This window comes from Eucalyptus grandis, chromosome 10, assembly GCF_016545825.1.
Source record: "Eucalyptus grandis isolate ANBG69807.140 chromosome 10, ASM1654582v1, whole genome shotgun sequence".
Taxonomy (NCBI): domain Eukaryota; kingdom Viridiplantae; phylum Streptophyta; class Magnoliopsida; order Myrtales; family Myrtaceae; genus Eucalyptus; species Eucalyptus grandis.
The window spans coordinates 24096501-24110715 of NC_052621.1; the positions used below are offsets into that span (position 1 = coordinate 24096501).

General features: G+C 47.0%; 3 protein-coding genes across 4 annotated transcripts; all 3 read left to right on the forward strand.

The window, feature by feature from the left end:
- Positions 1-281: 281 nt before the first annotated feature.
- LOC104423816 (cation/H(+) antiporter 14-like) lies at positions 282-3438 on the forward strand. Its single transcript, XM_010036262.2, has 4 exons — positions 282-533; positions 773-1345; positions 1518-1943; positions 2263-3438. The coding sequence occupies exons 1-4, from the start codon at positions 282-284 to the stop codon at positions 3436-3438; spliced, it is 2427 nt and encodes an 808-aa protein (XP_010034564.2).
- Positions 3439-5604: 2166 nt separating this feature from the next.
- On the forward strand, positions 5605-8208 carry LOC104423817 (cation/H(+) antiporter 14). Its single transcript, XM_010036263.2, has 3 exons — positions 5605-6134; positions 6253-6678; positions 6823-8208. Exons 1-3 carry the CDS (start codon positions 5649-5651, stop codon positions 7957-7959), a joined length of 2049 nt encoding a protein of 682 aa, XP_010034565.2. The 5' UTR covers positions 5605-5648; the 3' UTR covers positions 7960-8208.
- A 1626-nt stretch (positions 8209-9834) lies between these two features.
- Positions 9835-13694, forward strand: LOC104422346 (PRA1 family protein B2-like). 2 transcript variants are annotated; one of them, XM_010034654.3, is made up of 2 exons: positions 9835-10646; positions 13277-13694. In XM_010034654.3, the coding sequence occupies exon 1, from the start codon at positions 9975-9977 to the stop codon at positions 10644-10646; it is 672 nt and encodes a 223-aa protein (XP_010032956.1). In that variant the 5' UTR covers positions 9835-9974; the 3' UTR covers positions 13277-13694. The 2 variants fall into 2 exon arrangements, with proteins under 2 accessions (XP_010032956.1, XP_010032953.1); XM_010034651.3 differs by having other exon boundaries at positions 9839-10646; positions 13220-13694.
- The last annotated feature ends 521 nt before the right edge of the window (positions 13695-14215 follow it).

Below are 14215 nucleotides of genomic sequence, written 5' to 3' on the forward strand. Positions count from 1 at the left end.
ATGTATGGGAGAAAAGGAAGTCTATGGTCACAATCTTGATGTGCAAGGAAGCGTGCCTTCTGCTCTTGCTCACGCCTTACAGAACTAATTTAAGTAAGACACTCCCTACCATGACGGAATTATTTTTGCCCACTCGTTTTCAAGCTCTCTCTCTCTCTCTCTCTCTCTCTCTCTCTCTCTCTCTCTCTCTCTCTCTCATGAAGTTTTTCATGGTCTGTTTGGTCGTCTTCTTCTCTCTCTCTTTTGTGACCAAATCCATCTTGTTCTGATCTCGCTTGAAAATGGCGGAAACAACCGAGCTTGAGAGGGCAGCGGCGATGGTAGGGACGGTGTCGGGCCCGTTCCAGCCCGAGTACCTGGTGTGTCAGCAGGCGCCCCCCATGATTAGTTCACGGGGCTATCGGTTCTCTGACCCGTTTGACGCCTCCTTGCCTCTCCTTATGTTCCAGATCATCTTGATCTTCTTCACCACCCGGCTCCTCCTCTTCTTCCTCAAACCTCTCCGCATGAACCTCTTAATGGGTCACATTCTGGTAATCTCCCTCCCTGATATTCGGTGAATCTTAGGAATACAAAAAATTATTGCATATGCAACCATCGTAAGATATCGATGTAACATAATGTGGGTTTGCAGTTACGTCTTGTCATACATAATTCTTAACAAAATGTGTGGAACGTATCTTGACATTGTATGTGGAAGCTCCAGTTTCATCGATGACAGATAGAATTAAAGATCTTCTTTTTCTCTAATAGTTCTCTTCAATGCAACCAGACGGGAATAATCATCGGTCCGGCCATTTTAGGTCGCAACAAGACATACTTTAACAAAGTGTTCCCGCCGAGCGGCATAGTTACCCTGACGACATTAGCAGAAGTAGGGTTCATGATTCACCTCTTCACCATCGGCGTACAAGTCGATACCCGCGTGATGACCAAGATTGGGAAGAGTGCTGCCTTCATCGGGTCCGCGTGCTTCTTCTTGCCTTATGCCTTAGGTTTCCTCACCTTCTCCATGGTCAAAAGCTTCGGCAACTTGGATGCCCACTTCAAGCAGTCCATGCTTCTCATCATCGTCATCAACTCGATCTCCGCCTTCCCCGTCATCACGTCGCTCCTCACCGACCTGCGGATCTTGAACTCGGAGGTCGGCCGGATGGCCACACATGTGTCGCTGGTTTGTGACATGTGGTCGTGGAGTGCGGCGCTGGCAGTCAGTACCTTCGACTTGGCCTTGCAGAGCTCCAAGAGGGACTCCGTGTGGTCATTGGTCTCCACGATCGCGTTCGTTGCGGCCATTGCCTTCATCGTTCGCCCGTTTTTGAGGTGGTCAAACAAATGTGCAAAGGTAGGCCTGTCAATCTGTGGTCCCGTGTCTAATCACTGAGTATGAATTAGAACATTATAAGTTCTGTTTAATGTGCCAGAGTATTGATTAACCACGTCATTTTCGAAGAAATGGACTTCTGTTCTCATTAACGTGTCGATTCGCGTAAAAAACTTGACAACCTTACAAGCAGGGAGGGGAAGAGGAGGAGGTGCAATTCTACCGGGTAATGGTTCTCCTGTTGTGTTGTGGGCTATTGTCGGAAATTTTCGGCCTACACACAGGCTTCGGGCCCTTTTTGATGGGCTTGGTATTGCCGGACAAGCCGCCCATGGGGTCGACCTTATTGCAGAAGCTGGACACCATCTCCAAGGCGCTGCTGGTGCCGGCTTTCATGGCAATGAGTGGGTTGCGAGTCCATCCGGCAGACGTGGGTGGAACATCATCGGCTTTCTTGGAGCTTATCATAATGATGGGTTACATCGCCAAGTTCTGCGGGACGCTCGGGTCCGCCATCTGCTGCGGCATGCCGTTCTGGGACGCCATCCCTCTGAGCCTCATCATGTGCTGCAAAGGCATCATGGATATCGCCGTTCTGGTCATGTTTTACGATAGGAAGGTACTCTTCAGTACTAACATGCAAATGGATTTTTATACGGATGCCTGGCTGCTGCAATCTTGTGGTTATGCAAGCCATCTTTAGTACGGTCGATTTGGATAGCCAGGTTAATTCTTATAACTATAGCAGTTTATCTCAATAAGTGATGCAGATAGACAGAAAATTTACACAGCTTTTGTAGCAAAATGAATCCTTGAACCCTACATATGTCTGCTAATGTCATAGGACAACTGCTTATGTCATCAGGACATATTCATCTTCCGTATTCATCATGTTGAGGAATTGATCAATATGTTCAATGTCAATTTGTATGTCCCAGATCATGCCTGGTCAGGTTTACAGTCATCTACTCCTCACCATGCTTATTGTGACTACATTGGCAAGGCCCATCATCGCCTACCTGTATGATCCATCCAGGAGATATATGGTCGAAGGAAGAAAAACCCTGCAAGAATGGAAGGAAGGAGTTAAGATGCAATTCCTGGTGTGTCTCCACAATGAAGACAACGTCCCCACCATCATGAACCTCCTCGAAGCCTCCCACCCCACTACCCGTAGCCCTATCGCCGTCTTCGTCTTGCACTTGCGAGAGCTCAAGGGCCGCTCCACCTCAGTGCTCGTTCCCCATCAACAGCTCCACGAGGCTTCCTCCAAGGGGACCAGCTACAACCACGCTGTCAACGTGTTCCAGTACTACGAGGAGCACAACAGAGGGAGCGTCGTCGTGCAGCACTTCACCGCCATCTCACCCTACGCAAGCATCCACAACGACATCTGCACGCTCGCCTTGGACAAGGGGACCAACCTCGTCATAGTGCCCTTCCACAAGACGTGGGCCATAGACGGGTCCATGGAGTCAACCGAGCGCACAATCAGGAACGTGAACAAGAGCGTGATGAATAAGGCGCCCTGCTCCGTGGGAATCCTCATCGACCGGGGCCCCTTGACAAGCAACCGGGACATGCTGATGAGCAAGTCAGAGCCATATCAGATAGCCATGCTCTTCTTGGGCGGTGCGGATGATCGTGAGGCGCTCGCTTATTGTATGCGCATGGTCGAGCATCCGAAGGTCGACCTAACAATAGCCCGGGTCAAGAACGATGACTACCTGAACGGAGAGGAAAGCCATCTCGATCAAGAACTGATAGATTATTTCCGGGCTACTGTAGGCAAGAGAAAAGTCAAGTACGTAGAGGAGACGGCAATGGATGGGGTGGGGACTACGCAGGTGATCTGCTCGTTCGAGGACGCGGTTGACCTGTTGATCGTAGGCAAGCATCATGATCCCTTGTCTCCGCTTATCTCGGGTTTGACCGAGTGGAACGAGTACCCGGAATTGGGGGTCATCGGCGACATGCTAGCGACTTCCGATTTCCAGTTCTCCGTCTTAGTAGTGCAGCAGGAGCCCGTGGCGCTCAACCTGTCTTCGGAGATGAGCGGATCTCGGAGTCACAGCCGCTCCTTGCCGTTATCCACTACGGAGCAAGGAAATTGAACGCAGAGATCACGCAAAAGTTACACGAGCATCCTGCCGGATGAACAGGACCGAACCATCTTCCGTGCAGTAGGATCGTCACAGAACAGCCGAGCAGCCTTGCGGTCCATGTTTTCTTAATGAAGTTCTAGCTAAATGCCTTCGATAGTGCTGAATTCTCTAGCGTGTTGTTAATATGTGGAGACCCGTCTCCGAAACGGTGTAGTTGCAAGATTGTCTAACCACGTCTGCATTTTCCTTACAATTCATCAATAAATTCCTACCGTTAATAATATGAACTCATTTTACTTCCTTTTTTGATTGCCGAATCTTTATCATGGTATATTCACTTACGCTATATCGAATAACTTAATATATCTTTGGAGATGTTCGACTTTCGATCGTCTCGTCTTATCTCGTGCATTGGACAAGTTACATCTATGCTGAAGCCCAATTACAATGGACCTTAGGATCACAAGGACGCCACGCCGCTAACGAAAGATCCATCTTTGTTGGCTGGGTCCGCCTCGTATGTGGGGGCCCAGCAATCGGTTAAATAAAACAAATGAAAAAAAAAAAAAAAAAGAGAGTCAAAAAGTGAAAAGGAAGAAAGAAGTGTGGTTGCTTGGGGAATGTGCCCGAAAAAAGTGAGCCAAGGAGAGAGAAAAAGAAAGAGAGGGGCTTCGTGCGTGAGTGAAAAAGTGAGGAGAAGTGAGAGAAAAGTGAGAGCAGAAAAATAGGGAGGAGAGGACCGAATCTTTGACTCGACAGCTAAACGTGGACAAAATTGACTAAAATTTGAGTATATGACTGAGGGTTACGAGTTAATAACTTTCATTTGTCCAGAATCACCTCCGAATTCTTCGATTGCAATTAGAATTTTATTACTCTGAATTTAATAAGAAAATATTAACATAATGTTGATGTTGAACCTCTAATTTCTAAAGAAAAATAATTTTTATCTTGCTATTCTTAATAATTAGTTGATGATTTGGGTGGTTTGTAATTTTTCCGCAATAGGTTTTCCACATTGAATTATTTGTGTCATTATTTACTTTGTTTATTTAATATTTCGGCATTATACTTGTATATTGTGAGGATATTTGAAAATTCAGTTAATTTTGTTTAAGGGAGAAATTGATTTTGGATTGGGTTCAATTTGTGGTGGAATTGTTGGCCTGGGTTCTCCCCGGCAATCTCTGATGACCCAAATGGTGCAGGCTCCTAGCCTCCAGCATCGCTTACGTGCCCTTGCGCTCATCCACTAGCGAACCAGATTCAAAGATGACGCTCCGACAATGACGGAAGGATTTACAATCACCCATTATTTTTTTTTTCGGTCGGAATACAGTCACCCATTCAACCACACCATTTTCGGCCTCCGAACACAACTACAAGCTCGTACAAGCTCCTCTCTCTCTCTCTCTCTCCCCCCATCATCAACATACCTAGTCTTTCTGGTTTGCTTCTTCTTCTTCCTGTCGGACGCAAGCGAATTGAGCACTTGTGATCTTGGATCTTGCCGGAAATGGAGGGAATGGAGCATTGGCAAAACACGGAGGCAATGATAGGGACGGTGACGGGTCCATTCCAGAGCGAGATCCTCGTCTGCCAACGGAGAAATCACATGATAAACTCGCTGGGGGTCTGGTACTCCAACCCGATGGACTCCGCCATGCCCGTCCTCATGTTCCAGTTCATCTTGGTCTTCTTCATCACCCGGATACTCTTCCTCCTCCTCAAGCCTCTCCGTCCTAGTCTCACCGTCACCTACATTCTGGTAAGTCATTTACCACCTAATTTTCCCCTCGTTTTCTTCTTTCTATCCAACCATCTCAAATGATTTCGAGAAAATCGTGCTCAGGCTAACAATCGCTAGCGTGTAAGTTGGTCCTACCATGCATGCAGATGTAATCACATCAAACGGATCACAGGATTTAGGAAATCGACGGAATAATAAGAATATGAGGTACTTAGGTGGAAGGAACACGAGAGGGGTGCTAGGATGCGAACCAAAATGTATGTTCTGCATTTATCCTGGAATCTTAAAAACGACAGGGAACGGACTAATGATGTATAAATAGCCTGCTCCTTCAAAATTTATAATGCCAGTTACTAAACATGGAACCATCTGATGCAACCAGGCAGGTATAGTAATCGGTCCCTCCATCTTCGGCCAAAACAGCAGATACCTAGCCGAGGTATTCCCTCCGGGAGGCATAACCATTCTCATGACGTTTTCCCAAGTAGGGTACCTGATCCACCTTTTTGCGATTGGCGTGCAAGTCGATACCGGCATTCTGTGGAGGGCCGAAAAGAGCGAGCTCATAATCGGGACCTTGTGCTTCTTCTCGCCTTACGCAGTTGCCTACCTTTCCTACTACGCCCTCAAGGGCTTATTCAACTTGGATGACTCGTTGAGCTACTCCATCCCCTACATCGCCATCGTTAACTCCCTCTCCTCCTACCCTGTCATCACCTCGCTCCTCACCGACCTTCGGATCCTAAACTCGGACCTCGGACGGTTCGCCTCCCATGTGTCGCTGGTGTGCGACTTGTTGACGTGGAGCTTGTCCCTGCTAGCGAATGCTGCCAACTTAGCCTTCCATCGCTCCACGATGGACTCAATGTGGTCGATACTTTTCACACTTATGTTCATCTCGATCATCATCTTCATCATTCGCCCCGTGACAATATGGTCATCCCGATGCGCACAGGTAAGGCATGTCGATATGCAGTCACTTGTTTCCAATTTATGTCGAGAAGTATCAGTTCTGAGGATAACAATATCTCCACCGACGGACTTACTATGTCCAAAACCACCGCTGCGCACAGGATGGAGAAGAGGAGCGGGTCCATTTCTTTGAGATTATGGTGATCTTGTTGGGGTGCTCGCTGCTATCGGAGATCCTGGGCCAGCACAGCAGCTTCGGAGCATACTTGATGGGCTGGGCTTTGCCGCACGGGCCGCCATTCGGGACGACCTTGGTCCAGAAAGTAGAGACGGTTTCGGACAGCCTGATGGTGCCAGCGTTCTTGGCGGTGAGCGGGGTGCGGACGCACCTGTCAAGCCTGGTCGCGGCGTCGTCCGGGTACACGCAGGTGATAATAGTGATGAGTTACGTCGGGAAGTTCTCGGGGACGCTGGTGGCTTCTGTCGTTTGCGGCAAGCCGTTCTGGGACGCCGTCCCTCTCAGCCTCATCATGTGCTGCAAAGGCATCATCGAGGTCGCTGTCTATTGCGCGTGGTATGACAGAAAGGTAATTTCTTCGAGTCGCCTTCTCTCTTTTCTTGTCTAGCGCTGCTCAAGAAGAAGATACATGGAAAGAACAGCGCATTTCTTGAAATGGGCAAGCGTGATTCGATGTGTTGCTCATGAAATCCATCTCAATTTGCACGTCCAGATAATAGATCAGCAGGTCTTCGCTCAGCTAGTGGTCACCATGGTGATCGTGACCACGTTGGTGAGGCCCCTCGTCGCTTATCTATACGATCCATCCAGCAGATACATGGTCCATGGACGAAGAGCCCTCCCGCAATCGAAGGAAGGCGTCAAGGTCCAGATCCTCGTTTGCCTCCACAACGAAGATAACGTCCCCACCATCATGAACCTCCTCGAGGCCTCCAACCCCACCCCTCACAGCCCCATCTCCGTCTTCGTCCTCCACCTCGAGGAGCTCAAGGGCCGGTGCGCCGCCGTCCTCGTCCCCCACCACCACCTCGACAAGTCCGCCTCCCAGGTGGCCGGCTCGGACCACGTGGTCAACGCGTTCACCAACTACGAGCAGCGCAGCTGCGGGAGCGCCGTGGTGCAGCACTTCACCGCCATCTCGCCCTTCGAGAGCATGCACGACGACGTGTGCGCCCTCGCGCTCGACAAGCGGACCCACCTCATCATCCTGCCCTTCCACAAGACGTGGGCCATCGACGGGACGGTAGGGTTCGTCAAGTACGCCTTCCGCAACGTGAACAAGAATGTGATGGGCAAGGCACCCTGCTCCGTCGGGGTCCTCATCGATCGGGGCTCGCTGGCAAGCACCCACCATATGGTGGGTGGCGAGGCCGCGCCGTACCGAGTTTTCGTGCTCTTCTTGGGGGGCGCAGACGACCGGGAGGCCCTCGCCTACAGCATGCGAATGGTTGACCACCCGTCGGTCAGCCTCACGATAATTTGGATCAGGAGCAGAGAGGATGAGAAACACGGGGGGAGCCAGCTTGACAAAGAAGCGATGGGTGACTTCCGGGCCAAGGTGGGCTACAACAGGAATGTGAAGTACGTCCAGGAGATGACGGAAGACGGGGTCGGGACCGTACAGGTGATCCGCTCGGTCGAGACCGTGGTCGACCTGCTGATAGTGGGCACGCACCACGACCCGTCGTCGCCGCTCATCTTGGGCTTGACGGATTGGAGCGAGAACCCTGAATTGGGGGTCATTGGCGACCTGCTCGCCACTTCCGATTTCCAGTTCTCGGTTTTGCTAGTGCAGCGAGAGCCCACGGCGGCGACATCCCTTCCCTTTATTGAGTTTGGAAATCAGTAGCTAGGCCGTAGAGATCGTCGGTCGTAGCAAGATTCGGCCCAGCGGGAAAATTGAACGGGTCGATCGCGAGCGCCTGCGGCAGGAGACGCTTTGTTTTTCTTTCGGTTGTGTAATGCCGAGTATGAGGAAATTTGTTAGATTTTCGACATAGAATGTTAGATTGAAGAGTGTACGTAGATATCATGGACATTTGGACAAAATGCTAAAACTGATGTACATGCGTAGATTTGTTCGGTTCGGTGCAAATATGGTAGACATTTTAATTCGACTGATTCAAGCAACCGGCATCAATTGCATCTGCTGAGATGAAAAAATTTCATTATTTTGTGTAAAAAAAAATGCGATTTTTTTTTTTAAATTTTCATGACGGTTAATTTTGTAAGTGTTGGTACTTATTGGTAATTTACAAAGACTTTTGTAAAACTACCAACTTTTTTTAAAATTTTCAAATTACTCATTTTTGCACTAACTTACTTGCTTTTATTTGTGCACTTACTAGTGCTTCAGATTTACTGGCCGTTACTATTGTTTGCAGGGTCCGCCTCGTTTGTGGGGCCCAACTGACATATTTAAAAAAAAAAAAAAAAAAAAGGTCAAATTGTTAGCGAGACTAAAGAATTCCAAGTTAGTTCGGTTTTGTTCATTGAGAATTTTTCAGATATCTTTCTCGACTTTTATTAGTAAAAAACATTCTTATTCATAATAGATAAAAATAAAAATTCGTTTGATGAGCCAGAGGAGAGGTAGAGGAGAGGCGGAGGCGGAGGCGGAGCAGAGAGGCGGAGGAGAGGTGGAGCAGAGGCGGAGGAGAGGCGGAGGCGGAGGCGGAGCAGAGGCGGAGGCGGAGGCGGAGCAGAGAGGCGGAGGAGAGGCGGAGCAGAGGCGGCGGAGGCGGAGCAGAGGCGGAGGCGGAGGCGGAGCAGAGAGGCAGAGGAGAGGCGGAGCAGAGGCGGAGGAGAGGCGGAGGCGGAGGCGGAGCAGAGGCGGAGAGAGGCGGAGGAGAGGCGGAGGCGGAGGCGGAGGCGGAGGCGGAGGCGGAGCAAAGGCGGAGGGAGAGGCGGAGGCGGAGCGGAGGCGGAGTGCGGAGGAGGAGGAGGAGGTAGAGAAGAGGCGGAGGACGTCGGTGCAGAGGCGGAGGAGGAGGAGGAGGTAGAGAAGAGGCGGAGGAGGAGGCAGAGAAGAGGCGTACGAGGGAGAAGAGTGAAATTAGGTTAGGAGAAATCAAATCTGACTTCAAGCAATTCAGCGACTACAACAACCACAAATAAGCTTTTGTTCGGACCTTAGAAAGGTCTCACATTGGAGATCAAAAATCACGTCTTAATTAATTCATAATTCATAATTTTAAGTTTTTGAATAAGGTTTGGGTTCAAATGTACATGTTTTCAAGCTCGAACTTGAACTCTCTCTTGCTAATTTCCCATTGAAGGTGTCAAGCTTTTATTGCATGCTCCAAATAAATGATATTAGAGCCAATGATTGACTAATGCTCACTCCTAATGTGTATTGGTACTAAGTAAATATATTAAGAAAGGAATTTGGTGACAAATCTGGATTTCTGATAGATGAGGGAATAAACTTGGCACCGAGCTAACACATGAGTTGTGTTAGTAAAAGTCCCACATAAAAATATCAATGAGTTATTTTTTATTTTTTTTATAGGAGAATTTATGAGTTAAGGAAAATCAGACTTATCATAATCTTTTACTAAAACCGTTGAGTGAAATGAATTCAATTAAATATATTTGAGAAACTTGAATTTTGAGTTCTGTGAAGGTATCGGGTTTTTATTGTATGCTTTCTCCCGACACCTCCAACTATATGATTACAACATTTTAGGAGATTTTGTGTTTCCAACGCAATATTTCTCAAAGTTCTGATAAAAATGATTTTTTTCTCAATCCCACCGCAAGAGAAAAACGAAAATTCGCATTCGCATTGTTTCCTCCTACCTTTGACTTCTTCTTCTTCAACCTCTCGCCTGAATCGCGATCCTCGGCTGTCCTAACTTCTCGATGTCGATGTCGATGTCGATGTCGTCGTCGTCGTCGTCGTCTTCCTCCACGCTCCCGACCTCCTCCAACCCCCACTCCCAATCCGCCTCCGCCGCCTCCGCCGTCGCGTCCCTCCGCGCCTTCCTCTCCCGCCTCTCCTCCTCCGCCCGCCGCGCCCTCTCCGGCCGCCGCCCCTGGGCCGAGCTCCTCGACCGCTCCGCCTTCTCCCGCCCGCAGTCCGTCTCCGACGCCGCCTCCCGCGTCCGCCGCAACGCCTCCTACTTCCGCGTCAACTACCTCGCCCTCCTCGCCCTCGTCCTCGCCCTCTCCCTCCTCTCCCACCCCTTCTCCCTCCTCACCCTCCTCTCCCTCCTCGCCGCCTGGCTCCTCCTCTACGCCTTCCGCCCCGCCGACCAGCCCCTCGTCCTCCTCGGCCGCGCCTTCTCCGACCGCGAGACCCTCGCCGCCCTCTCCCTCCTCACCGTCGTCGTCGTCTTCCTCACCAGCGTCGGGTCCCTCCTCGTCTCGGCCTCCATGGTCGGCCTGGCCATCGTCGCGGCGCACGGCGCGTTCCGGGATCCCGAGGATCTGTTCATGGACGAGCAGGATCCCGCCGGCTCCGGCCTCTTCTCCTACATCGGCGGCGCTGCCTCCGCCGCTGCGGCGGCTCCTTCCTTGGCCTCGCGTGTCTGAGTATGTGTGCGCCTCTCTGTTTCTGTTCTCTTGCCAGATGATGATTTGAAGATGCTTTGCTCCGATCTTTCTCGGATTAAATTCATAGCTTCTTTTCGCATTCGCCATCTCACTCCGTTACTTGATCTCTAATTGGATCTCGTGGTTTTCATGTTTCATGTTATGCTTTGGCTTAATTGATCTCTAATATGATGAGAATTCTATGCAAAAGGTTTGGAACATTTCTCATGTTGGAATGCCGCCATTGCATTTAAGCTCCGTTTTGTGTTCAACTACATGTGAAGGACGTAGCTGTGAGTTAACAGAGTGCACTCTTCCTGTGGTAATCTATATGGGAAGTCAAGGTTCCTGTATACGTTTCTTGTTTTAGCTTGGGAAGCTGCTTTGGGATGTATTCTTACTTTGGTTGATCTTCAAAAGAGAGGAAAAATACTGGCTATTAAGGTGTTTTTTTGTGCAAAATTGAAGAAGAGAGTGTGAGTAACTTACTTTTACACTGTGGCTGGACTAGAAAGACTTGGAATATAGTTTCTGCAATTTCAGGAGTAAAATGGGTGACATCAGACGTGGACATTGGGCTTGTACAGAAAGAATTAGTTTGGGTGTTGGAAAGAAATGGATGAGTAAGACGATTGTTCTCCTCTTTTTTTCTTTTCTTTTTTTATTGGCTCATTCGGAGAGGGAGGAACAAGAGTATTTTAAGAAGTTGAAAATTATTCACATTATTTTTATTATAGCAGGGAAATCCGATCTTACATATCTAGTTTGTTGGAAATGTTAGAAACAGTCTTTTGTGCATAATTTTTTATATGGATGGTTTTAGCTGAAGCTGTTTTGTCCAGGGGGCTACCCCCTTGGTACCTCCTATTATGAAATTTTGTTCTATCCTTATTGAAAAACAAAAGTTAGCAAGTGAGATAAACACGCCGGCCAAGGGTTGATAGTGAGAAAGTGAGAGATAAAGATTGTCCTCATGACTTTTTGATGTAATGATTACTGATAGCTACGAAATTTTTGGCTCCCTTTAATTCTAGTAACAATTCATATCCATTCTTGATTTGCCATGAGTCCATAAACCTGGGGTGTGACTGAATGGGATCATGAATCGGAAGTTACCTCTCATTTAGCCACTGCTGGTAGGACATGCGCAGTTGATCTGAATATCCTCAGAGAATTAGTTGTGAGATGGAAGTATAGCATTAGGAAAATCCCAAGTGATATTTTAACACTGAAGTCTGAGATGTTGCCATTTTAGCTTGAATTGGCAAAGCAATAACCTCATGAGTGTAATTCATTTGCAATCTCTGAATGCTCTCATTTGTCTCAAAATTTAATTATCTATTCAAGGTCAGGCTCAATAATTTGAACAGCCAAGTCAACAAGTTCCATTAAAACAAAGATGAACTACTTAGTGAGGGAAATCCTGCCATTTTTTTATCAATGTATCTTGTCTTGTTAAATGTTAGATAAAACATACTATTTAATGAGAAAAAACCACTTGCCCTGGAGCAGCCTTTGATTCAGACATGACCTCAGTGTTTTTCTATGGTGTCGAGTTGAAATACATTCATGAGAACTTACATAACACATGATCAAGGAGAAATAGTTAAGTTCCCTTCGGTTTATTTAGGGTGGAGACTTGTATAAAAGTGTTCCTTGTGTCTTCACATGGATGGTGGAAGAACTGTTGACTCGTTAAGAGTCTTTTTTTTTTTTGGTCTAATAACCCAGATTTTCACACATAGTTCTCATTGCCTCTTTCAAGTACTGCTGCATTATGCTGAACAGCTTGAGTAATAGTCAGAAGATCTTGTTGCTATTGTTCAGAGAATCAGGGTTTGCAATTTCTATTTATACTGTCTTCACTATGAATAAAGAGTGGCAAACCTTTGACCTTGTACCTTTTGAGATATAGACAGGAGGATTATGAGGAGGTGATTGAAGGGATTGAAAGAGCAATTAGATCCAAATGTGAGAATGTTACTGGCGGCGTGAGGATGTTTTTCCCCCATTCAGAACGATGTAGCCAAAATTAGCTTTATAAAAACTGATTCATGGGGGAGTATAGTGAAATTTGAATGGCAGTTTACATAGGTCCTCTGATCCAGTGACTCTTGTTGCCAATTGCTTCCTGCATTTTCCTTTTTTCAGGTCCTTGGCTTTCTCTAATTGTGTTTACCTCTAGATATTAGACAAGCTTGGCAAACTGTATACAATTCATCTTGACAGGAAAAATGGCTCCCTCTATGGTAGATATTGGCAGTTCGCTGTAGGTAGGAGGTTTGGTGATTCTGGTTAGAACAATGGCAGGATTACTAAGACTAGTTCATACGATTACACTAAATAGTTTGGGCAGGTTGTTGATAAGTGTCTATTGTTGGATATGTCCGTGCTTGTTGAAATGTCCACTTGCAGTCACTCAGTTCACTTAATATTATTTTTATAAACTGGTGTAACTACTCCCAGCATCACCCTTCTCGTTATTAGTTTGAGCTTCCAGGCTTCATAACCTGATCTTAGATGAACGTTGTTCTTCTTGTTTTCCTAAACATGAAGTTGTGCAAAATCTGCAGATACTTCTCCTGACTAGATTTACAGCAACTGATACAATGAGAAGCTGACCAATGCAGTTAACACGGCATCCAATGTGCATCAAGGAAATAAAACTGACCAGTGGCCAGAACCATTCACTTGTGGGAACTTTCCGGTGCACATTTCTGAAGTCTACAAGCATTGCGACAGTCTACTGTAAAACCATCTTATTCCTATTTTTTAACCCACCTCCATGAGGAGTCAACTTCGTTTTACCATCCTTGGAGACTACAGAGAATTTGCAAAGGCAATTGATATCGCGAAGGCGACCTAATTTACCAAGGTCGCCACTTAGAAATGGTGTCCAAATGGTGTCCATAACTTGGAGGCACGCACTTATTTAATTTCTATTTGAAGGCCTTATGAAGTGGTGGACATGGCAAACTTGCTAATTAGTGATTGATGTATGGAAAATTTTTAAGAATATCATCGGAAATAAAGTAGTGTTCTAGCAAAGCTAAGTGATCTTTGACAGTGATAACTTTATTTTTCTTTTGGATTGTTTAAGATTAAAGTTGTCCAATGAAGCTTATGCAATGGAAACTCATGATGGCCAACGCCAAGTTGGTTTTTAAAGAGACTATCTTATCTTTCAAAAAGCTTCAGTATCGTTCTGAAAGCTTATGCTGTGATTTTTGGATCTCACCTATGATTTCTTGAAGTTGGACAATTGGGATTCAGAAGAGCGAAGAAATTGTAGTGGGAAAATTAGAGGAGGTAAAAACCAGGTCATGGTTCGATTTATTTTGGCTGAGAAAAGAACGTGGATATCATTTGATTGAAAAGCAAAATCTTCAGACTTCGGCCTCGTCACTCTGAAAAATTGTAGGTGGAGCCATAAAAAATGAACCGAGCTTGGGGAAGAACGGTTTAGCCATGAACAATTAACGATGTCAATGCCCGAGGCATTGGTGTGGCTGAATTCTGATGGGAATTAATCAATTCAAAAAGTTGCACAGCTACCCTGACCAAAAATT